This window comes from Notamacropus eugenii, chromosome 3 (genome assembly GCF_028372415.1).
Source record: "Notamacropus eugenii isolate mMacEug1 chromosome 3, mMacEug1.pri_v2, whole genome shotgun sequence".
Lineage (NCBI taxonomy): Eukaryota > Metazoa > Chordata > Mammalia > Diprotodontia > Macropodidae > Notamacropus > Notamacropus eugenii.
This window is the reverse complement of record NC_092874.1, coordinates 723,903-744,964: the sequence shown is the minus strand read 5'-3', so window position 1 is coordinate 744,964 and position 21,062 is coordinate 723,903. Positions and strand designations below refer to the sequence as shown.

At 41.8% G+C, this 21,062-nt stretch overlaps 1 protein-coding gene across 1 annotated transcript in view; it reads left to right on the top strand.

Annotated features, from left to right (window-relative positions):
• LOC140532342 (serum paraoxonase/lactonase 3-like) overlaps positions 1-13,333 on the top strand; it is a 33,458-nt gene extending 20,125 nt beyond the window's left edge. The window contains exons 5-9 of the mRNA XM_072650739.1: positions 2,664-2,784; positions 8,818-8,889; positions 9,778-9,861; positions 10,138-10,264; positions 13,080-13,333. Of these exons, the coding sequence (XP_072506840.1) occupies positions 2,664-2,784; positions 8,818-8,889; positions 9,778-9,861; positions 10,138-10,264; positions 13,080-13,238 (563 nt within the window). The 3' untranslated portion in view covers positions 13,239-13,333. The remainder of the gene's footprint in view (positions 1-2,663; positions 2,785-8,817; positions 8,890-9,777; positions 9,862-10,137; positions 10,265-13,079) is intronic.
• The last annotated feature ends 7,729 nt before the right edge of the window (positions 13,334-21,062 follow it).

Below are 21,062 nucleotides of genomic sequence, written 5' to 3'. Positions count from 1 at the left end.
CTCCCCATACATCCCCACTGAGAAGGCAAGAGAAATTCAAAATAGGCTATACATGTGTAGTTATGCAAAAGATTTGCATAATAGTTATGCTGTGAAAGACTAACTATATTTCACTCCATCCTATCCTGTCCCCCATTTATTCTATTCTCTCTTTAGTCCTTGTCCCTCCCCCAAACTGTTTACTTCTAATTACTCTCTCCTCCCATTTGTCTTCCCTTGTATCATCCCCCCCCACAGCCCTCTTATCCCTTCTCCCCTACTTTCCTATAGTGTAAGATAGATTTTGATATCAAATTGAGTGAGCATGTTATTCCCTCCTTTAGCCAAATGTGATGAGAGCAAGCTTCACTTTTTCTTTCTCATCTCCCCTCTTTTCCCCTCCATTGAAAAAGTTTTTTCTTGCCTCTTTTATGAGAGATAATTTGCCCCATTCTATTTCTCCCTTTCTCCTCCTAATATATTACTCTCTCACCTCTTAATTTTATTTTTTAGATATCATCCCTTCCTATTCATCTCACCCTGTGTCCTTTGTCTATATGTACATAATCCTTCCAACTGCCCAAATACTGAGAAAAGTCTCAAGAGTTACAAATATTATCTTTCCATGTAGGAATATAAACAATTCAGCTTTAGAAAGTCCCTTGTGATTTCTCTTTCCAGCTTACCTTTTCAAGCTTCTCTGGATTCTTGTGTTTGGAAGTCAAATTTTCCATTCAGTTCTGGTCTTTTCATGAAGAATGTTTGAAAGTCCTCTATTTCACTGAAAGACCATTTTTTCCCTTGCAGGATTATACTCAGTTTTGCTAGGTAGGTGATTCTTGGTTTTAATCCTAGTTACTTTGACATATGGAATATCATATTCCAAGTCTTTCAATCCCTTAAAGCAGAAGCTGCTAGATCTTGTTTATCCTGATTGTATTTCTTTCTGTCTGCTTGCAATATTTTCTCCTTGAGCTGGGAACTCTGAAATTTGGCTACAATAATCCTAGTTTTTCTTTCCAGATCTCTTTTAGCAGGTGATCAATGCATTCTTTCAATATTTATTTTATCCTCTGGTTCTAGAATATCAGGGCAGTTTTCCTTGATAATTTCATGAAAGATGAGGTCTAGGCTATTTTTTTGATCATGGTTTCAAGTAGCCCCATAATTTTAAAACTGTTTCCTGGACCTATTTTCCAGGTCAGTTGTTTTTGAAATGAGATATTTCACACAGCTTTCAATTTTTTTCATTCTTTTGCTTTTGTTTTGTAATTTCTCAGTTTCTCATAAAGTCATGAGCTTCCATCTGCTCCATACTAATTTTTAAAGAACCACTTTCTTCAATGAGTTTTTGAACCTCCTTTTCCATTTGGCTATTTCTCATTTTTAAAGCATTTTTCACCTCATTGGCTTTCTGGACCTCTTTTGCCATTTGGATTGGTCTATTTTGAAAGGTATTATTTTCTTCAGCATTTTTTGGGTGTCTTTAGCAAGTTGTCGACTCACTATGCATGATTTTCTTGCATTGCTATTGTTTCTCTTCCCAATTTTGCCGCCACTTCTCTGACTTGATTTCTAGGCCAGGAACTTGCTGAAGTCAGAAAAGGAGGACAGTGACCTTAGTCTCACCAAAAAAAAAAGCTGTTATTGGTAGATATACTCAGGGTCACTAGGTGGCACATTGGTGCACAGGACTTGTCTTCCTGAGTTCAAATCTGGCCCCAAGACACTTCCTAGCTGTGTGACCCTGGGCAAGTCACTTCACAGAGCCAGGATCCTTCCCTCCCTCTGCCTGCCTTGATTCTTCCCAACTGCTCAGACCATCTGTCCATCCCTGTCTCCTTCCCTCCCCATCTCCCAAACCACCTTGTATCTCACGTGTTGAGTCACTGCCTGTCTGTGCCCTGTACATCTTTGTATGGATTAGGCATGTTTCCCACCTGAATCCCAGTTAATTGCCAGAAGGGTTATTTCCTTTTTTGTGCTTGTATCCCAAGGCCTGGCCCACTGAAGATGCTTTATCAGACCTTTATTGATTGATAGGCTAGAAGACTGAGCCAAACTAATCAACGAGAAATAGAAGATTTACACATACATACATTCATACACATATACACATATTTATACGTGTATACACACACATATATAAATACATATTCCACTTTAATTCCACAAAACTCAATTTCCCAAAGGCAGGATTGGGAAACTGTGCTTATACAGAACTGAAAAAAGATCTAAGTGGGCCATCAATTCAATATCAGTCAACAGTAAGAAATTCTGAAGAGGGATGGATCTGGAGGGAAAGATAATAAGCATCATTTGGTCATATAGAGTTTGAGGTGCTCATGGGGCATCCCTGTGCATTGTCCAGCAGGCATTGGATGATGTTGGGTTGCCATAAAAGGAACCCTGAGCCATGAAGTTGCCAAGCAAGAATGTGGAGGGAGAGGCAGTGGGCAGAGAGGGCAGTCTTGGCTGACACTCGTATATGCAAAAGGGGCAGGAGACCTCCCTGCTGCAGCCAAGGAGGCAGAGAACAAGTAGATTATTAGGATTCCAGGCAGAGTGGAAGTTGCTTAGCAGCTCTGCTCTGACAAGGAAGTGAGAATGGCTGGTTCTCTACTCCTAGAAGAAACAAGAGAAAGCCAGCTGCTCCTGAGGCTGCTACTATCTCTCCTCCTCAGACAATGCCGTGTACTTGTATGTGGTGAATCACCCTCAGAAGAAATCCACAGTGGAAATCTTTCAGTTTGAAGGCGATTCTCTTTTCCACCTGAAAACCATCAAGCACGAGCTGCTTTCAAGGTACAGGAAGGTTTCTTCTCCTCTTTGGCCTGGGGCTTCTCAGTGGGCCACATTGCTCCCCCCTTGACCACAGGGTTACCACCTGCAAAGCCTCAGTTAGCCAAAGCTGTCCATGCACTCTCTGGCCAGCCATTTCTTCCACTGCACAGGGCTCTGATTAGCAGCTTGTGGCTAGAGGACCTGGTTTTCAAATTGAACTGTGCTACTTTTTAACTCTCTATCTCTCTGGGCCTCAGTTTCCTCCTCTGAAATTTAAGGCAGTTAGATTTTATTCAGTCAATGAGCATTTATTAAGTACTTCCTGTATGCCTGACACTAAGCCTCTAGATTAGAAACACAAGCAGTCTCTGCCCTTAAGCAGCTCACCTTCTAATTGGGGAGAAAGGGAGGGGAAGAGAAAGGACCTGACCTAGGGCACAAAGTACAGAAAGTTCTGGAAAGGTGAGCCAACAGTGAGCCCTGCAGAGTGAAGCCAGGACTGGCTATTCAGTACGATTCTCATTTCCTTGATTCACTTCATGGTCCTTCAGCTGCTTGCTGGAAGAGTGGAAGGAAAGCCTGCCTCAGACAGAGTCAGGGAGATCTGGGTTCAAGGGCTGCCTCTGACATGTGCTGGCTGTTGGACCCTGGTCAAGTCACTCTCTCACTGCCTTCAGCACCTCTGGAGGTTATGGAAAGTTGTCAAGCTGGTGCTGACTTGCTTGAGTAGAGGAAGGTTCCCTATCCATGATCCTCTCCTTCAGTGAAATCACAGATCTAGTCCCTCCAACCCCATCTCCCTAAACCCCTGCCACTGCCAGTCCTCTGACCCCTCTTCTGCTGTGGCATTGGGAAAAAAACAACAGCATTTTATTGACATGCTTTGCTTTTATGGTATAAATATGTCCTGATGGCCCCACCCTTTGTGAGCTCTGTTGTCACAGAGTAACACAATAAAGTCCAATGAGTGATGCAGTAACCTCATCCAGAAGTGGCTGCAGCCTTCCTCACTAGAATTCCTCTCAACCTCTCCATTGTTTAGTGAGGTTTTCTAAATGAATAGAAATCTTTTTTCCTCTCCTTCCCACTCCTCCACTCCATTGAGTACAAAAACAAATGACAAGAGAAAGACAGATTCTTTTAAACAAATATGTAGAGTCAAGCCAAACAAATTCCTTCATTGACCTTCTACAAACCATGTTTGTCTTGCTTTGCCCCCTAACCCCATCACATCCAGCAGAGGATGGAGAGTGTCTTTTCATCATCATTTCTCTGGAATCATGGTGGGTCACTGGATGGAGAACAGTTTTTTTAAATATATTTTTTAAAATTGATTTGTTTTCAGTTTTCTACAATCACTTCCATATGTCTTAGCTTTTCTTCTCCTCCCTCTCCCCTCCTTCCCCAAGGTGGCATGCAGTATTATATGGTTTCTCCACCTACATTCTTATTAAGGACATTTTCACATCAGTCATGTTGCATAGAGGAATTAAAATGAACAGGGAGGGGGGTAACCATGAGAAAAAACAAAACAAACCAAAACATAACACAAGAGAAAATATTCTGCTTCATTCTGTGCTCCAATTCTGTAATTCTTTCTCTGGATGTGGATGGCATTTTGCCTCAAGAGTCCTTGGGAATATTTTGGGTCCTTGCATTGTTGTGAAGGGCAGAGTCTACCAGAAAAAATTCCTCACACACTGTGGTTGTTACTGTGTACGATGTTCTGGTTCTGCTCGTTTCAGTCAGCATCAGTTCATATAAGTCCTTCTAGGCCTCTCTGTAGTCTTCCTGTTCATCAGTTCTTGTAGCACAACACTATCCCATTACATTCATACAACACAACTTGTTCAGCTATTGATGGGCATACCCTCAATTTTCAGTTCTTGGCCACCACAAAGAGAGCTGCTATAAATATTTTTGTACGTGTGGGACCCTTTCCCATTTTTATGATTTCTTTGAGATACAGTCCTAGAAACAATATTGCTGGGTAAAAGGGTTTGTGCATTTTTGTAGCCCTTTGGGAATCTTTCCAAATTGCTCTCCAGAATGGTTGGATTAGCTCACAGCTCCACCAACAACAAATTAGTGTTCTAAATCTCCCACATCTTCTCCAACATTTCTCATATTCCTGTTTTGTCATGTTAGCCAATCTGATAGGTGTGATGTGGTACCTCAGAGCTGTATTGATTCTCATTTCTCTACTCAATAGTGACTTAGAGCATTTTTTCTTATAACTATAGATAGCTTTAATTTCTTCCTCTGAAAACTGCCTGTTCATACCCGCTGACCACTTATCAACTGATGAATGACTTTTATACTTGTAAATTTGCCTCATTTCTCTATGTTTTAGAAATGAGGCCTTTATCACAGACACCAGTTGCAAAAAACTTTTCCCCGTTTTTTGCTTCCTTCCTAATCTTGGTTGCATTGGGTTTGTCTGTGCAAAACTTTTCAATTTAATGTAATCAAAATTATTCCTTTTGTACTTCATAATGTTGTCTATCTCTTGTTTGGTCATAAATTTCTCCATTCTCCATGAATCTGACAAATACAGTATTCCTTGCTCCCCTAATATGTTTACATTATCAGCTTTTATACCTAGATCATGTGTCCATTTGAACTTTATTCTTGTGTATGGTGTCAGGCATTGGTCTATGCCCAGTTTCTGCCACACTGTTTTCCAGTTTTCCCAGCAGTTTTTCTCAAACAGTGATTTCTTATCCCAGAAGCTTGGGTTTATCAGACGGTAGGCTGCTGTATTCACTGACTACTGTGTCTTGAGTACGTAACTTATTTCACTGCTTTGCCCCTGTATTTCTTAACCAAGTACCAAGTGATTTTTGATAATTGTTGCTTTATAATACAATTTGAGATCTGGTAGTGCTAGGCCACCTTCCCTAGCATTTTTTTTCATTAATTCCTTTGATATCTGAACCTTTTGTTCTTCCACATGAATTTTGATGTTATTTCTACCTCTAGAAAATAATTATCTGGTAGTTTGATTGGTATGGCACTGATCAAGTAAATTAATTTAGGTAGCATTCTCATTTTTTTTATATTAGCTCAGCCTACCCATGAACAACTACTGATGTTTTTCCAGTTACTTAGATCTGACTTTATTTGTCCAAAAAGTGTTTTGCAGTTATATTTATACAGTCCCTCAGTGTGTTTTGGCAGGTAGACTCTCAGATATTTTATAGTGTCCACCATAGCTTTAAATGGGATTTCTCTTTCTATCTCTTGTTGTTGGGCTTTGTTAGTAATATATAGAAATGCAGATGATTTTTGTGGGTTTATTTTGTAACTTGCAACTTTACCAAAGTTGTTTATTATTTCAAGGAGTTTTTTACTTGATTCTCTAGGATTCTCTAATTCATCTATTGTCTGCAAAGAGTGGTAACTTAGTTCCTTCTTTGCCTATTCTAATTCCTTCAATTTATTTTTCTTCTCTTATTGCTAAAGCTAACATTTCTAGTGCCATACTGAAAAACAATGGTGATAATGAACGTCCTCGTTTCACCTTTGATCCTATTGGAAATGCCTCTAGCTTCTCGCCATAACATGTAATGCTTGTTGATGATTTTAGGTAGATAGTGTTTATTATTTTAAGGAAGGCTTTGTTTATTCCTATGCTTTCCATTGTTTTCAATAGGAACGGGTGTTGTATTTTGTCAAAAGCTTTTTCTGCATCTATTGAGATAATCATATAGTTTCTGTTAGTTTTGTTGTTGATATGACCAATTATACTGATAGTTTTCCTAATATTGAACCAGCCCTACATTCATGGTATAAATCCTACCTGATCATAATGTATTATTCTCATGATAAATCACTGTATTTTTTTTTTGCTAATATCTTACTTAAAACTTTTTCCATCCATATGCATTGGAGAAAGTGGTCTATTATTTTTTTTCTCTGTTTTGGCTCTTCCTGGTTTAGGTAAGAACCATATTTGTATCATAAAAAGAACTTGGTAGGACTCCATCTTTGGCAATTTTCCCAGATAGTCTATATAGTATTGGAATTAACTGTTCTTTAAATGTTTGATAGAATTCACTTGTAAATCCATCTGGCCCTGAAGGTTTTTCCTAAGGTGGTCAATTTCTTTTTCTGAGATGGGGTTATATAAATATTTAACTTCCTCTTCTGTTAATCTGGGCAATTTATATATTTTTTAAATATTCATCCATCTCACTTAGATCATCATATTTGTGGGCATACAGTTGGGCAAAATAATTTCTGATTATTATTTTAATTTCCTCCTTATAGGAGGTGAGTTTACTCCTTTCATTTTTTTATACTGGTAATTTGGTTTTCTTCTTTCTTTCTTTCTTTCTTTTTTTTTTTATCAAATTGACCAAATCAGTTTTACTGGTATTTTCAGAAAACCAACTCTTAGTTTTATTTATTAGTTCAATAGTTTTCTTTATTTCAATTTTATTAATCTCTCCTTTGTTTTTCAGTATTTCTAATTTGATATTTACTTGAGGATTTTCAATTTGTTCTTTTTTCTAGCTTTTGCAGCTGCATGCCCTGGAGCATAGTTTTTACAGTTTTCAAAATTATTTGTCTTTTCAGTGTGGATGGAGTGACTCCCCAGCTCCTCCCACCCCAAACCCCAGCACTGAGGGCATGGAGCATCTGTTCTTGGGTTCTCTGTGCTTACTACTTTCCTTCTCTGGCTGTAATAGCAAGGGATGCCCTGAGATTCTCCAAATTTAATTCTGGTATCCCTATTCCCTTAGGAACCTACAAGAGCCAATGGACCCATATATGTGCAATGTACCCTTCAAATTGTGTGGTTTCCCCAGGCTTTGATGGGGAAGAAAGGGAAAGGGGAAAAAATGGTGATGGAGAGGTGGGCTGTGTTGTTCAGCCCAGGCTGCAGGCAAGGCTGGATAAGGTAGTCATCTGCCCCCTGCTATCTTTGTCCCTACAGATCAGCTGACAATAACTTCCCAGAGATCCAGAGCTAGAGAGGAGCTAAGGAGTTTGGTTGTTTGGGGGCGGTATTGCTGCTGTCCTGACCCAACCTGAGCAGGCAGGCAGGGCTGTGGAGTACTTGGTCCAGGGTGCTCTTAGCCTCACTGCACCTTGGAAGAAAGGAGCATGATCTTAGCCTCATTGTTCAGGGGTCTGGGGTGAGGGAGTGGGAGATACCACTGCATGGGCAACAGATGCTCCTTTCCTAGTCTTGGAAGAGGTGAGCAGAGAAACACAAATTGGAAGCTGTTTCTGATTCTCCAAAAAGTAATGTTGCCTCAACTCTGAGATGATCTACCTTCCCCTCCTAGGCAGGCTTCCAACTCTTGGAAGCCATCTCAGTTGCCCTTCAGCTCTTGTGACCAATGAGTGCCCAGGACAGCTCTAGATCTCCTTGGGTATTCTGACACATGGCCAGATTCTGATGCAGGGTAATGCTGATGTTATTGCTGTCACCACTTTTGAATTTCTACTAATGGTTTAGACCAACCTCTCCATGTTAGTGTGTGTGTGAGTGAAATATATGCATGTATGTTGAGAGACTAAAAGTGGGCGGAGTAGTTTTTACCACTAAAACTAATGAATAAACCAATCTCAGCTCTGTCTCTTAAGTGATGGGCTCTGTTTGACTCCTTGAAGGTGGATTCTTCTTGTTGAAGCTGAAAGCTGTGTTTTGGTGACCTCTCATCTTTTGCCTTCATGATCATTTTGTGTTGTCTTTTCTTGATGTGCTCTCTGTTTTTTATTTGGGTTGTTGGGGGCTAGTGAAGCTAGGTCCTAGGGTTTATTGACTCTACATCTTCTTGGGGGTCCTAATATGTAAATTACTTCATTATTGCTGTAATGTATAGAGTAATCTGAGTTTGGTGTGTGATCCAGATGCTGAATTCACTTTCTCTCCTTCTCTGCCTGTCTCCCATTCCTCCTCCCTCATTGCAGTGTGAATGACATCGTGGTTCTAGGACCAGAACAATTCTATGCCACCAACGACCACTATTTCACCAATGATCTCTTAGCAAAACTGGAGATTTATCTGAACTTACAATAGACAAATGTGATTTATTACAGTCCAGGTGAAGTCAAAGAGGTGGCCAATGGGCTTGGCTCTGCTAATGGAATCATGCTGTCCTCAGACAAAAAGTATGTATGTGCCCTTGAAAATCCCTTGCACTGACCCCTTTGCTCTCTGGAGGACAGTCCTCTCCCTAGGACCTGGTAGTTTACTTGGGCTTCAGTGGCAGATAATTTCAGTGTCATGAGAGGATTCCTAGTGAGGGAGTCAGGTGGTGATGAGTGGCAGATACATATCAGGCACCTGGAGGAGCCTGTTGGTGTTTTCTCCCTTAAAAACCTGTTGCCACCTGATCAGTGTGACATGAGGTCCATGACAGAGATTCTGCAATGTGCACCTACCTAGCTAAGAAGAGAATGGCTAAGTGTAAGGAGGTGGGTGGAAATGGGAAGTCAGATGTGCAGGTTCAAGTGGAGGTAGAGTGGATGCCAAAGCTGGAGCAGACTCAGAAATGTGTCACATAACTGGGAATCTTTGAAAGGCACTCCTGGGGGAGGGTGGAGGGGTGTGACTTGGCCCAGAATGGCAGAAGGAGCAATGAGATAGATACCATCTATCTCCCCATTATCTAACAATAACCCTAGATAATGACAATAGTAGCTAGCATTTATAGAGCACTTTACATATATTCTCTCATTTTCTTCTCAAAACAACAGGATAAGAACCTGAGGCAAAGAGTGGGGAAATGACTTACCCAGGGTCACACTGCTAGTAAGTGTCTGAGGCTGGATTTGAACTCAGGTCTTTCTGACTTCAAGTTCAGTGCTCTGTGCACTCTGACATCACCTAGTGGCTTCTTCCCCTCTGTAATTTTACAGAGAATGTCAGTAACTCTTATAACCATCCACAACATTTGCACCTTCTCTCCAGAACACAAGGGGGGAGAAGAGGGAGGTCCATACTCCTTCCCTCCACACTTCCTTGCCCCTAGAATCAAACAATGTCTTTATTTGAAGGTACGTCTATGTAGCTGCAGTGACCTCTCAGAGCATCCATGTTATGAAAAGACATGACAACTGGAACCTGACTCAAGAGAAGGTAACAATCCCTGTGATACTTCATGGGATGGCTTCCCAGGTAGATTTTGGAGTAGAGTTTCTCTAGACAGTGCCAGGGCCTTCACAGCTGGAAAGAAAGAGGGCAAAGAGGGATGTCATTCTCCACTGATGAGCAGCAAAGTCCATCTGGAGAGAGAGGAAGGCGGCAGTGCTCACTATGGGTCAGTCCCAACCTTACCTTTTCCTGGAAGATGGAAGGGATGGTCAGAGAATGAGGGAGAGAAGGTTTCCTCATGACATTCATTTAACTTAAAAAGTTCTCCATCTGGGCACATTGGTTGATAACTTATCTGTTGACCCTGCCACCAGTGATGTTTGGGCAGGATGTCACCCCAATGGCTTGAAGCTGCTGAAGTATGACCCTGCAGACCCCCCTGGATCAGAGGTATGACTTCCTTTGGGTTCATGGGCAGAGGCAAGTTCAGAAAAGAAGAAATGCTGACATGGGCATTAGAGACATCCTGATACTAAGGAAAATCTGCTTCCACGGGAACTGATCAGATCATGGAGGAAAAGGGCATAGAAAGGAAAAGAGGGGCCAGGATAGAGCCTGAGGGAATCCAATGCTTAGTGGGCATTGTGGGCCAGAGTAGACAGAGAAGGAGTGGTCAGACAGGGAGGCAGAGAACCTAGAGAGATTGGGGTCTGCCTTAAACCTGGAGAGAAGAGAGCAAGGAGGGGACAGTGACCAACAGGATCAAAGGCTGCAGAGGGGTCAGGGAACAGCCAACCAGTTTGGTAGGTAAGAGATTACTGGGAACTTTGGAAAGAGAAGTTGTAGCTGAATGATGAGTTTGGGGGTTTTAGACCAGGTGAAAGGAGGTGAGGAAGAGGCACCTGCTGGAGATGGCTCTCTTGTGGACTTTAGCCAGCCAATAGATAGGAATCAACTAGTGTGTTTGTTGGCATCAAATGAGGCCTGGTTTAAGAAAAGAGGAGACATGCTCAGAAGGAAGAGATTGAAGATAAGTGGGGGTGGGGATGATTGTGAGAAGAGGGGCTGGAGAAGACAGGAGGGCATGGGATCCAAGGGGCATGGAGAGGGTTGGCCTTGGCCAGGAGAAAGACCATCTCTCATCAAGAGCCAGTGAAGGAGCTCAGTGGGAGAAGCCATCTGAGTGATGTCAGATGAGGAGGGGAGAAGAGGGAAATCCCAGGGAGTCCCCAGCCTCTGTATTTTTCAGGAAGTATGAGGTGAGAGCCTCAGCTGAGAGGAGGGAGGGACAAGGAACAAGGTCTGGGCAGGGGATCTATTGGGAAAGTATAGAAAAATTGCTCTGCCATAGAAATGGCCCAGTTGAGATGGGTACCACATATACATAGTGGGCACAGTCAGCTTGGGTTTATGATTTCCTTTAGCAGTGTGAGAGAAGGAGGTAAGTGAAGGGAATAATCCAAGGTTGGGTCAGGCACTGCACCATTGGCAATACACAAGGCAGTGATGGATTTGAGATTAGGGAAGGGTTTAGCATGGATTTGAATGGGTTCACCAAAGCATCAAGAGAGAGAACTGAGGAGAGTGTAGGCAGGACAGGGATGGTCACCTGAGAAAGTAGTGAGGAGTACAGGGGAAAGAGGGCATGGTGAGAATGAAAAAGAGTGAAGGGTTGTAAGGCATTGGAAAGAGGGAATAGCAAAAGATTATGATTAGGTAAAGGAATTTCAGAGTTCACTAATGAAGTAGAACACACATAGGTGACATTGAGATCAAGGGTTTGCCCATCTCTGAACTCCCCCAGGCTCAAGGTACTCCATTGGTCTGCAACCATGAAAAAATAAAGCAAACCATAGTTCTTGAGCCCCCACCAATGTGTTTGCTTTTACTCATCAGGATACAATTATTTTAAAGACATGTTATTTAATGAAATAGCAATAGAAAAATCAGTGCAGGTACCAGGACCAGAAGTCCTAGTTCAACTTTAAGCTCATAAGACTTAAAGGTTTTTGGACCACCTGGTATACATAGAACATTTCCCCTAGAAGCCTGGCACACATTCCTACACACACCTTCGTTGGGATATTGGATTTCCCTAGGAAATGTGTTTGGAAAGATATACATGTGGGGTTCATATGTGAGCCAGGGAATATAGAGAGAGGAAAACACACAAAGGGTTCATGCCGCAGGGAATTCATGCTTCCAAATCCACAGGGCCACCATGTCTTATAGTGTGGTCATGATGTCATTGCCCTACCCCTGCTGGGTCAGCTTCCTGCTGGTTGGACAGTGCCCAGTCTTCCTCCCCCACCCCCCACTCCCCCAGCTCAGATCAGTGCAAGATACTGTATTTTTGCATAGTGTTCTGGCTGGTACCAGGGGTGGCTCTGCTTGCCACTTGGCTATTGCTACCAATGAATGCTTCCACCTCTCCTTTAGCTTCAAGCCCTAAAGTTGATTTATCTTTGGAGGAGGCAGACAGACCTTTTACACACCCAGAATTAGACAATAGGAAAGCACTCAACAGTTTTTCTCCCCATAAATCAATTTCCAGAGCATTGTCTGCAGTCTGTTGTTTTTTCCAAAAGGTAAGTCTCCATCCCTAAAAACCAAGCTCACTTGGAACACCGAATAGCCAACAAGCTATGTTGTGCTGAGATACAACCTTTCCTCAAAACTCTTTAGCCTTGAACTAAAGCACAGTCTTGTTTCAGACAACTCTATGAGCTATGCTTACAAATTCCTTTGTAACTATTGCTTAATTTCTCATGACCGACCTATAGCTCCTTGAAAATCATTTCATAGAGAAGGATTCCCTCCCCCAGGAGGATGCCCTCCCAATATTTTCTTCAGTTTGGTGAGAAAGTGCATTTGAGCAAGAAAAAAGCTTAAGGGAGAGAGGCAGGGTTCTTATTCCCAACCCATGTGGCCTCATTCCTCTCTTTTTATGTGTATGAGGCCAGCAACAAGTTTCCCAGGTTTTCATCACCCCAGATTCGCATCATCAGGCACATTCTCAGGCCTTATCAAGCTCCCCATGCAGCCTTCCAGGCCTTGGGCAAAAGATGAAAGATGAATGAGAAGCAGATAGATGCATGTTCTCAGCACTTGAACCAAAATGCAAGAAAAGAAAAAGAAGCTGCTAGGCTCTGTCTGATTGCTGAGAACTTTCCCAAAAGACAGATGTCCCTGACTAGTCCCACACCAACAGGAGGTCTTGGTCCCCAGTGAAAAGGGTCATGAATCTGGCTCACTTTCTTGGTAGGTGCTTCACATCCAGAACATTCTCTCCGAGAAGCCCACTGTGACCACAGTCTATGCCAACAATGGCTCTGTCCTCCAGGGGAGTACAGTTGCTGCTGTGTACCATCAAAAAATGCTAGTGGGTAGAGTGTTCCATAAAGCCCTGTACTGTGACCTGTAATCCAGCCTCTCAGGGTCAGAAGTCCTTACTGGGTAAAGAAAAGAAAGGCCTGGTCTTCCAGGTGAAGAGGAGTAAATAAAAACAAATACAGAAAAGCTGCACTTGACATTTCCTTGGTTGGGAAGCAGATTGTAGTTGGCACCATCATTATGTCCCTGGTGTAGTGAGGAGGCCCTGCTGGGCAAGGGGACTGCTTGAATGGTACTCCCAATGATGGGGGCTGCCTACCTAGGTAGACAAGAGAGAGGGGCCCCTTTCTCATGGGGGGAGGGCTTCTCAGAGAACTCTTCAGGGCAGAGGGACTGGGAGGCACTGTCTCTGGTCTTTGAACTTCTCCAGAATTCTCATTGGAGAATGCAGGGGCCCTAGGCTCTGAAAGAGTCCAGCCAAGGGGCTCAAATGCTGGCCAGTCCTACCATGCTGAAATGGCTTCAAGTGCAGAACCAGAAATGGAGAGTGTTGTCCACCCAGGACCAGCTGAATGTGGTCCAGAATGTGATCATCATCATGTTGACCACAGGAGTGGTGATCAACATTCAGGGAGAATCTACTCATACCCACATTGATATAAGCCAGATGTGGGGAAGGAATGTTGTGCCTGTATTCAGCTAAACAGGTGCCTAACTAAGAGTAGCCAGGTGGAATATGGTTAGCCCTGTGGTTAGTCCACTATCTGAACTCCCACTGGCCATGAATGCAAAATCAGGTGAAGATGCCTGTGTTCTCAGGCCTTCTCCCTCATGGTTCCTCACTATTTTTCTACCCAGACTTTCGGGGCAACTAGGTAGTGTAGTGGATAGAGCACCTGTGCAGGAGTCAGGAAGACCTGAGTTCAAATCTCATCTCAGACACTTAACACTCACTAGCTGTGTGACCTTGGGCAAGTCATTTAACCCCTATTGCCTCATCCTGGATCATCTCCAGTCATCCTGATGAATATCTGGTCACTGGATTCAGATGACTTGGAAGGAGAAGTGAGGCTGGTGACCTGCACAGCCCTCCCTCACTCAAAACAAAATCAAGTGCAAGTCAGGGCATCATTTCTCTGATGGTATGGTCTTCTTTGGCAATGAAGGACAAACACACACACACAGACTTTCACTTCTCCCTATGGAAAATGAGAAGCAAACTTTTCTGGGCATCTTTCCCTTGGGTCACATGGTCTTACTCCTTTCTCAGATGTGTTGATGATGAGAGCCAGAGAGTCTACTGGGGGAGAGCTGACTGGCCACCCCAGAATGAAGGATGTGCTTTGCTCTTGCAGCAAATAGTGTACTCAGAGGGAGAGTGGGCCCTGGTATGTGTTCTCTGGGACCTGAGTGACCCAGGTCTCTCACTTCATCAGATGGGAACTCCTTGAGTGTGAGTCATTCTCAGTATTGGAGGGCCTAGGCATGTTCCAGGATCTCTGGGTGAGGAGCTGATTTGGGAACAGTAGAAGGTCACCCTGGACATGGCTGTACCCTTCCTAACATGAGTCAAACCCAGGAAAGTTAATCCCAGTGAGCTGTGGGGGAGGCATAAACTAAGTCCCATGATATGGTCATTTCTGGAAAATTCAGAGCTTCTTCAACAAGTCAATCAGGGTCTCCTCTCCCAGAAAAAGTATTCCCCAAGGGCTCTGATCCTCCTCAGTGCACACCCACACAGAGATTTCAGCCACCCACACATGCCTGGAGTAGGAGTCAGGAGACTCCCAGGCCCCATGTCAGCTGAGAGCTCTCTGCAGTGACGTTGGCCAAGTCACTGTCCTCCCTGACTTTCTGAAGCTTCTTTGTCTGTAAAATCTGGAGGATTAGCATTATATCACTCTCTGTAAATCTATGGTTCTCTACTGACTAGTCAGGGTGACCAGGACTGAGCATCCAGCCTAGTAATGGAGCCTAGGGTCATCCTTATCCTCTCCCTACAAGCCATCCCTAGTCTATCCCTCACCAAGCATTTAAGAAGGGCTTGCCATGTGCCAGATTCTGTTTTAAGGGTGAGGGATTCAAATATCTGTGAAGAGAAAGACATTCTCTGGTCTCAAGGACCCCCATTCTAATGGAGAAAGAGAAGAGTTAATAGGAGCTGAAATGGTAGAGTGGGGGCAGGTGGGATCCTGGGAGCAAAGTCCAAAGAATTAGGGATGGCTGTCTGAACCTTCCCCCCAAGTAGGGATTCTGGGGAGAACTTCCCAACAGGACTGAGGGAGGGGCTGGATCATGGTGGTGAAGTCCAAGGTCAAGAGATTTAAGAGGGGAGACTGAAGAACCCCTTGGCTGCCTCCTGCACCAGGGAAGTGTTTCCTGTGAGTCAGTTATAACAAGAAGTCACACAATGAAGATGTGTCCCCAAACTAAGGGAATACCACCTCCCCTCTCCCTCCCCCGTTCCCTTGATGACAACCATTAAATAAAGATTAGATATGAAATGGGTAAGAAAAGCAGGGGTAGCAATAGTAATCTCAGACAAAGCAAAAGCAGAAATAGATCTAATCAAAAGAGATAAGGCTGGAAACTATATCCTGCTAAAAGGCACCATAAACAATGAAGCAATATCATTACTAAACATGTATGCTCCAAGTGGTATAGCATCCAGATTCTTAGAGGAGAAGTTAAGGGAGTTACAGGAAGAAATAGACAGTAAAACTATACTAGTGGGGGACCTCAGGCTCCCCCTCTCTGAACTTGATAAATCTAACCTTAAAATAAACAAGAAAGAAGGAGGTGAATAAAACTCTGGATAAGGTAGATATGATAGATCTCTGGAGAAAATTCAATGGGAATAGAAAGGAATATACCTTTTTCTCAGTGGTACATGGCACATGTACAAAAATTGACAATGTACTAGGGCATAAAATCCTCACAATCCAGTGCAGAATGGCAGAGATAATGAATACATCCTTCTCAGATCATAATGCAATAAAAATTATATGTAATAAAAGGCCATGGAAAGGTAGACCAAAAATTAATTGGAAACTAAATAATCTAATCCTAAAGAATGAGTGGGTTAAACAACAAATCATAGAAACAATCAACAACTTCATTCAAGAGAATGATAAAAATGAGACAACCTACCAAATCTTATGGGATACTGCAAAAGCAATTCTTAAGGGAATCTTTATATTTTTCAATGCCTACATGAGTAAAATAGAAAAAGAGGAGATCAATGACTTGGGCATGCACCTGAAAAAGCTAGAGAAAGAACAAATTGAAAATCCCCAAGTAAATACCAAATTAGAAATACTGAAAACCAAAGGAGAGATTAATAAAATTGAAATTAAGAAAACTGTTGAACTAATAAATAAAACTAAGAGTTGGTTTTATGAAAAAACCAATAAAATTGATAAACCTTTGGTCAATTTGCCTAAAAAAAGAAAGAAGAAAACCAAATTACCAACATCAAAAATGAAAGGGGTGAACTCACCTCCAGTGAGGGTGAAATTAAAACAATAATTAGAAATTACTTTGCCCAACTTTATGCCCATAAATTCAACAATCTAAATGAGATAGATGATTATTTTTTAAAAAATATATAAATTGCCCAGATTAACAGAAGAGGAAGTTGAATACTTAAATAACCCCATCTCAGAAAAAGAAGTTGAACAGGCCATCAATGAATTCCCCAGGAAAAGTTCTCCAGGGACAGATTGATTTACAAGTGAATTCTATCAAACATTTAAAGAACAGTTAATTCCAATATTATCTAGACTTTTGGCGAAATCGGGGAAGGAGTCCTTCCAAATTCTTTTTATGATACAAATATGGTTTTGATACCTAAACCAGGAAGAGCCAAAACAGAGAAAGAAAATTATAAACCAATTTCTCTAATGAATGCAGATGCAAAAATTTTAAATAAGATTTCAGCAAAAAGAATACAGCAACTTATCATGAGAATAATTAATTATGATCAGTTAGGATTCACACCAGGAATGCAGGGCCGGTTCAGTATGAGGAAAACTATTAGCAGTGTTGATCATATCAACAACAAACCTAACAAACCACATGATTATCTCAATAAATGCAGAAAAAACTTTTGACAAAATACAACACCCATTCCTATTAGAAACACTGAGAAGCATGGGAATAAATGGAACTTTCCATAAAATAATAAGCAGTATCTACCTAAAACCATCAGCAAGCATTATATGTAATGGCGATAAGCTAGATGCATTTCTAATAAGATCGGGGGTGAAACAAGGATGTTCGTTATTGTCACTATTATTCAATATGGTACTAGAAATGTTAATTGTAGTAATTAGAGAAGAAAAGGAAATTGAAGGAATTAGAATAGGCACAGAAGAAACTAAGTTATCACTCTCTGCAGATGAAATGGGTAGAACTCAGGAGCCAGAGCTTTTTCTTCCCAGAGTAACTAACATCCACGTCATAAGGATTCAGTTCCCCTTCAGGCTGAACACCATCCTTAACAGGTTCAGTCTGGGTGTGAAGACCTCCTGTGAGGAGGAAGCTTCCTCCTCTGCAGACTGCTCATTCCTCTTCTGGGCAGTTTCAAGTGTGAGTCAACCCTCAGAATGTCTTTTGCTTATTTGTTTCACTGCCTATTCAATCTATTAACAAGGTAACAATACAGCACCATATTTAAATGTGTCAACAATGTGTTTCAGTGAGGAAGATCCAGGCAGGGTCACTTCTAACCATCAGCTTCAACTAGTTAAAAACTCTAGAAATCATAGGAATAAATAGACTTTACCTTAGTAAATAGCATTCAAAAAGGAAAGCAAGAGCAAACATTATACGTAAGGGAGTAGGCGTAATTAGAGCCCTTTCCAATAAGATCATGAGTAAAGTGAATATGAGCCGTGTCACCGTAATATTTACCTTTGTGCTAGAAATAATAACTACAAAATCAAGGCAAGGAAAACAATCGTGGGCCTGTAGGCAACGAAGAAACAAAGCAAGCATTTTTGGTGATGATCTGGGGGTCTGTCTAGAGAATTTTAGTGAGTCAATTACAGTTCATTTTAAGTACTAGTCAACCCTATAAACTTGAAATATATAAAATAAATCTGTATAATTCATCAGCATCCTGAACATGATTCAGAAAACCCAACATAGAAAGAAATAAATTCTGCTTAATGTGAATATAGTATTGCACAAACAAAGCTAATGTAACCAAGACTGAAAGGGAAGCAGAAAGCTGGGAAATAATTTTAACAGTCCACGTCTCTGATAAAGGCCTCATTTCTAAAATAAATAGAGAACTGAGTCAAATTTATGAGAATAGAAGTCATTCTCCAATTGAGAAATGGTCAAAGGATATGGACAAGTAGTTTTGAAGAAATTAAATGAAAAAATAGTCATAGTCATATGAAAAAATATTCTAAATCACTATTGATTAGAGAAATGAAAATCAAAACAACTCTTAGGTACCATATCACACCTCTCAGATTGGCTGATGTGACAAAACAGGAAAATGATAATTCTGGAAAAAATATGAGGAAAATTGGAACACTAATGCATTGTTGGTGGAATTGTGAAGTGATCCAACCATTCTGGAGAACAATTTGGAACTATGCCCAAAGGGCTATAAAAATATGCCTGCCTTTTGACCCAACAATACCATCTCTAGGCTTATATCCCTAAGAGATCATAAAAAAGGGAAAAGGACCCACATGTACAAAAATATTTATAGCAGCTCTTTTTTGGTGGCCAAGAACTGGAAATTTAAGGGATGTTCATCAGATGGGGAATGGCAGAATAATTTGTGGCATATGAATGTAATGGAATACTATTGTGATATAAGACACTTCACCTTGCTTGCCTCAGTTTCCTCACCTGTAAAATGACCTGGAGAAGGAAATGGCAAACCACTCCAGAATTTTCACCAAGAAAACCCCAAATAGGGTCACAAAGAGTTAAACATGAAATGACTGAACATCAGCAGCAGCATCTATCTAACATCTACCTATCTACCTACCTATGTACCTGGAAAGCCAACTGTCTCAGCTGCAAAATTGAGACAATACTTTACTTTTCTAAGTGTGAGGCTGCACCCCTATGACTCTGCCCTTTGGGACCATCTGCTGAGCTACAGGGTCCAGGGGATGACTGACCTGTATGCCTGACAGGTGTGACCATCTCTGTGTCTTCCGTGAGTTGTTCTGGGGCAGTCACACCTCCTGGGTCCCAACCTCAGCAGACTTTCCCGGAAGTCAATTTGCCTGGTGTCTCCTCCAGGGCAGCCCTGAATCACCTGCAATGGCTCCTCTGTCTCTTTCTTGTTCCCACCAACCCCTTAGACCTTCAAGTCAGGATCAGGGCAGAAATGAGGATCTGGGTCATTTGATAAGCCTGCTCTATCCAGTAGGGCAAAGATCTGTCCCCTTTCCCCTGTGAGCAGAGTCACACAGGAAAATGAAATCCTGATACAGATGTTTTTAAAAACAGATTTGTGAGGACAGGATTGGCAGGGTATGGGCTGGGGGAAATTGACTAGACTGCACTCTGGATAAGAAGGAAGCCTCTTAATGAGCTTTCAAACCACGAAAAATGCTCCTGTTATTTTGAAGAGGATAAAGGTGATTATCCCTCTGTGTTCTGCAATGGTCAGAACTCCAATCTAGACATTCCATTTAGAAAGGTCAGTGATAAGCAAGGCTGGTGGAGGGCTTTGTATCCATTGACACATGAGAATCAGCAAGAGAAACTGAGGCTGGATGGCATAGGGAAGAAAAGGGTATTTTATGGATGGAGAAGAGCTAGTGACAAAACCAGGATAAAGAATATCCCAGGAGGTAAAATGGACAGTGTTTATCATGCAGACTTTCAAAGTCTTTCCATGAGAATGGAGACAACATAAAAAAACTGCTCTGAATCACTAATACTAAGATAAGAGCATATTTAAACACTTGAAGTTCCACCTCTAGCCACCAGATTGGACAAAATGACAAGGGATGACAGTGACAACAAGTGACCAGAGATCGGGAAAAACTCAGGGAAATGTCTGGCCCTCCACACCAGAGAAGTTGGAAGGTTTTTCTTTTTCTTTGATGGGGTGTTGACAGTATTTTATGGTCAAATTGGGGTTGGCATCATGCAGTACTATACATATATTGTATGCATTTCTGAGTTTTGAAACTTTTTCTGTGATCAGGCCACTGGATGCAGATGGCTCTGGAGGAGAAAGTGAGTCTGGTGACCTTGCACAGCCCTCCCTGACTCAAAACAAAGTCAACTGCAAGTCACTTTATTATCTCGATGTCATGGTCCTCTTCAATAACGAAGGACAAACACAAACCTTTTCTTTGGGGTTTGCTGGCCTTAGCCTGTCTTCTGCACTTTACAAAAACTTCCACTAAATTCACATTCAGTTTCTTATGCTGACCCAAGATATATCTCAAAATCGATGGGAAAAGTCAAAGTGTGGAAGGGATAACTGTAACTTTGGAAAAAAAACAATCCAGTTTCCCCAGGCACTGTTACAGGGAGTCAGATTTCAGCTTACATGTTGCCAGCTCTCACAAGGTAGAGCAGGTGGCCACAGAAGGTAAACAGTTCCTAGAGGTCATTTTGTTCTTAATTGAATACTCATTTAATGATATACCAACTGGTTTGAGGGTGTACAGTAATTAGACATAAAGGGTACTTGGTTTACGTAAACGATATAGTTAGTTACAGGGCCCTGCCATTTCAACTCTCTATCTCCGCTAGCACCTATCCAGGCAGTTGGCACAGTAAGACCTCAATACATGATGACTGACATGAATTTGCCAGTTTTTTTTTTTCTCACTTTGGTAATACTTTCCACTGTCCCTCCCACCAGCATCATCAAAGTCAACACGTTCACAGAACTGGACAGCTCTTCCCAAACACTCCTCTC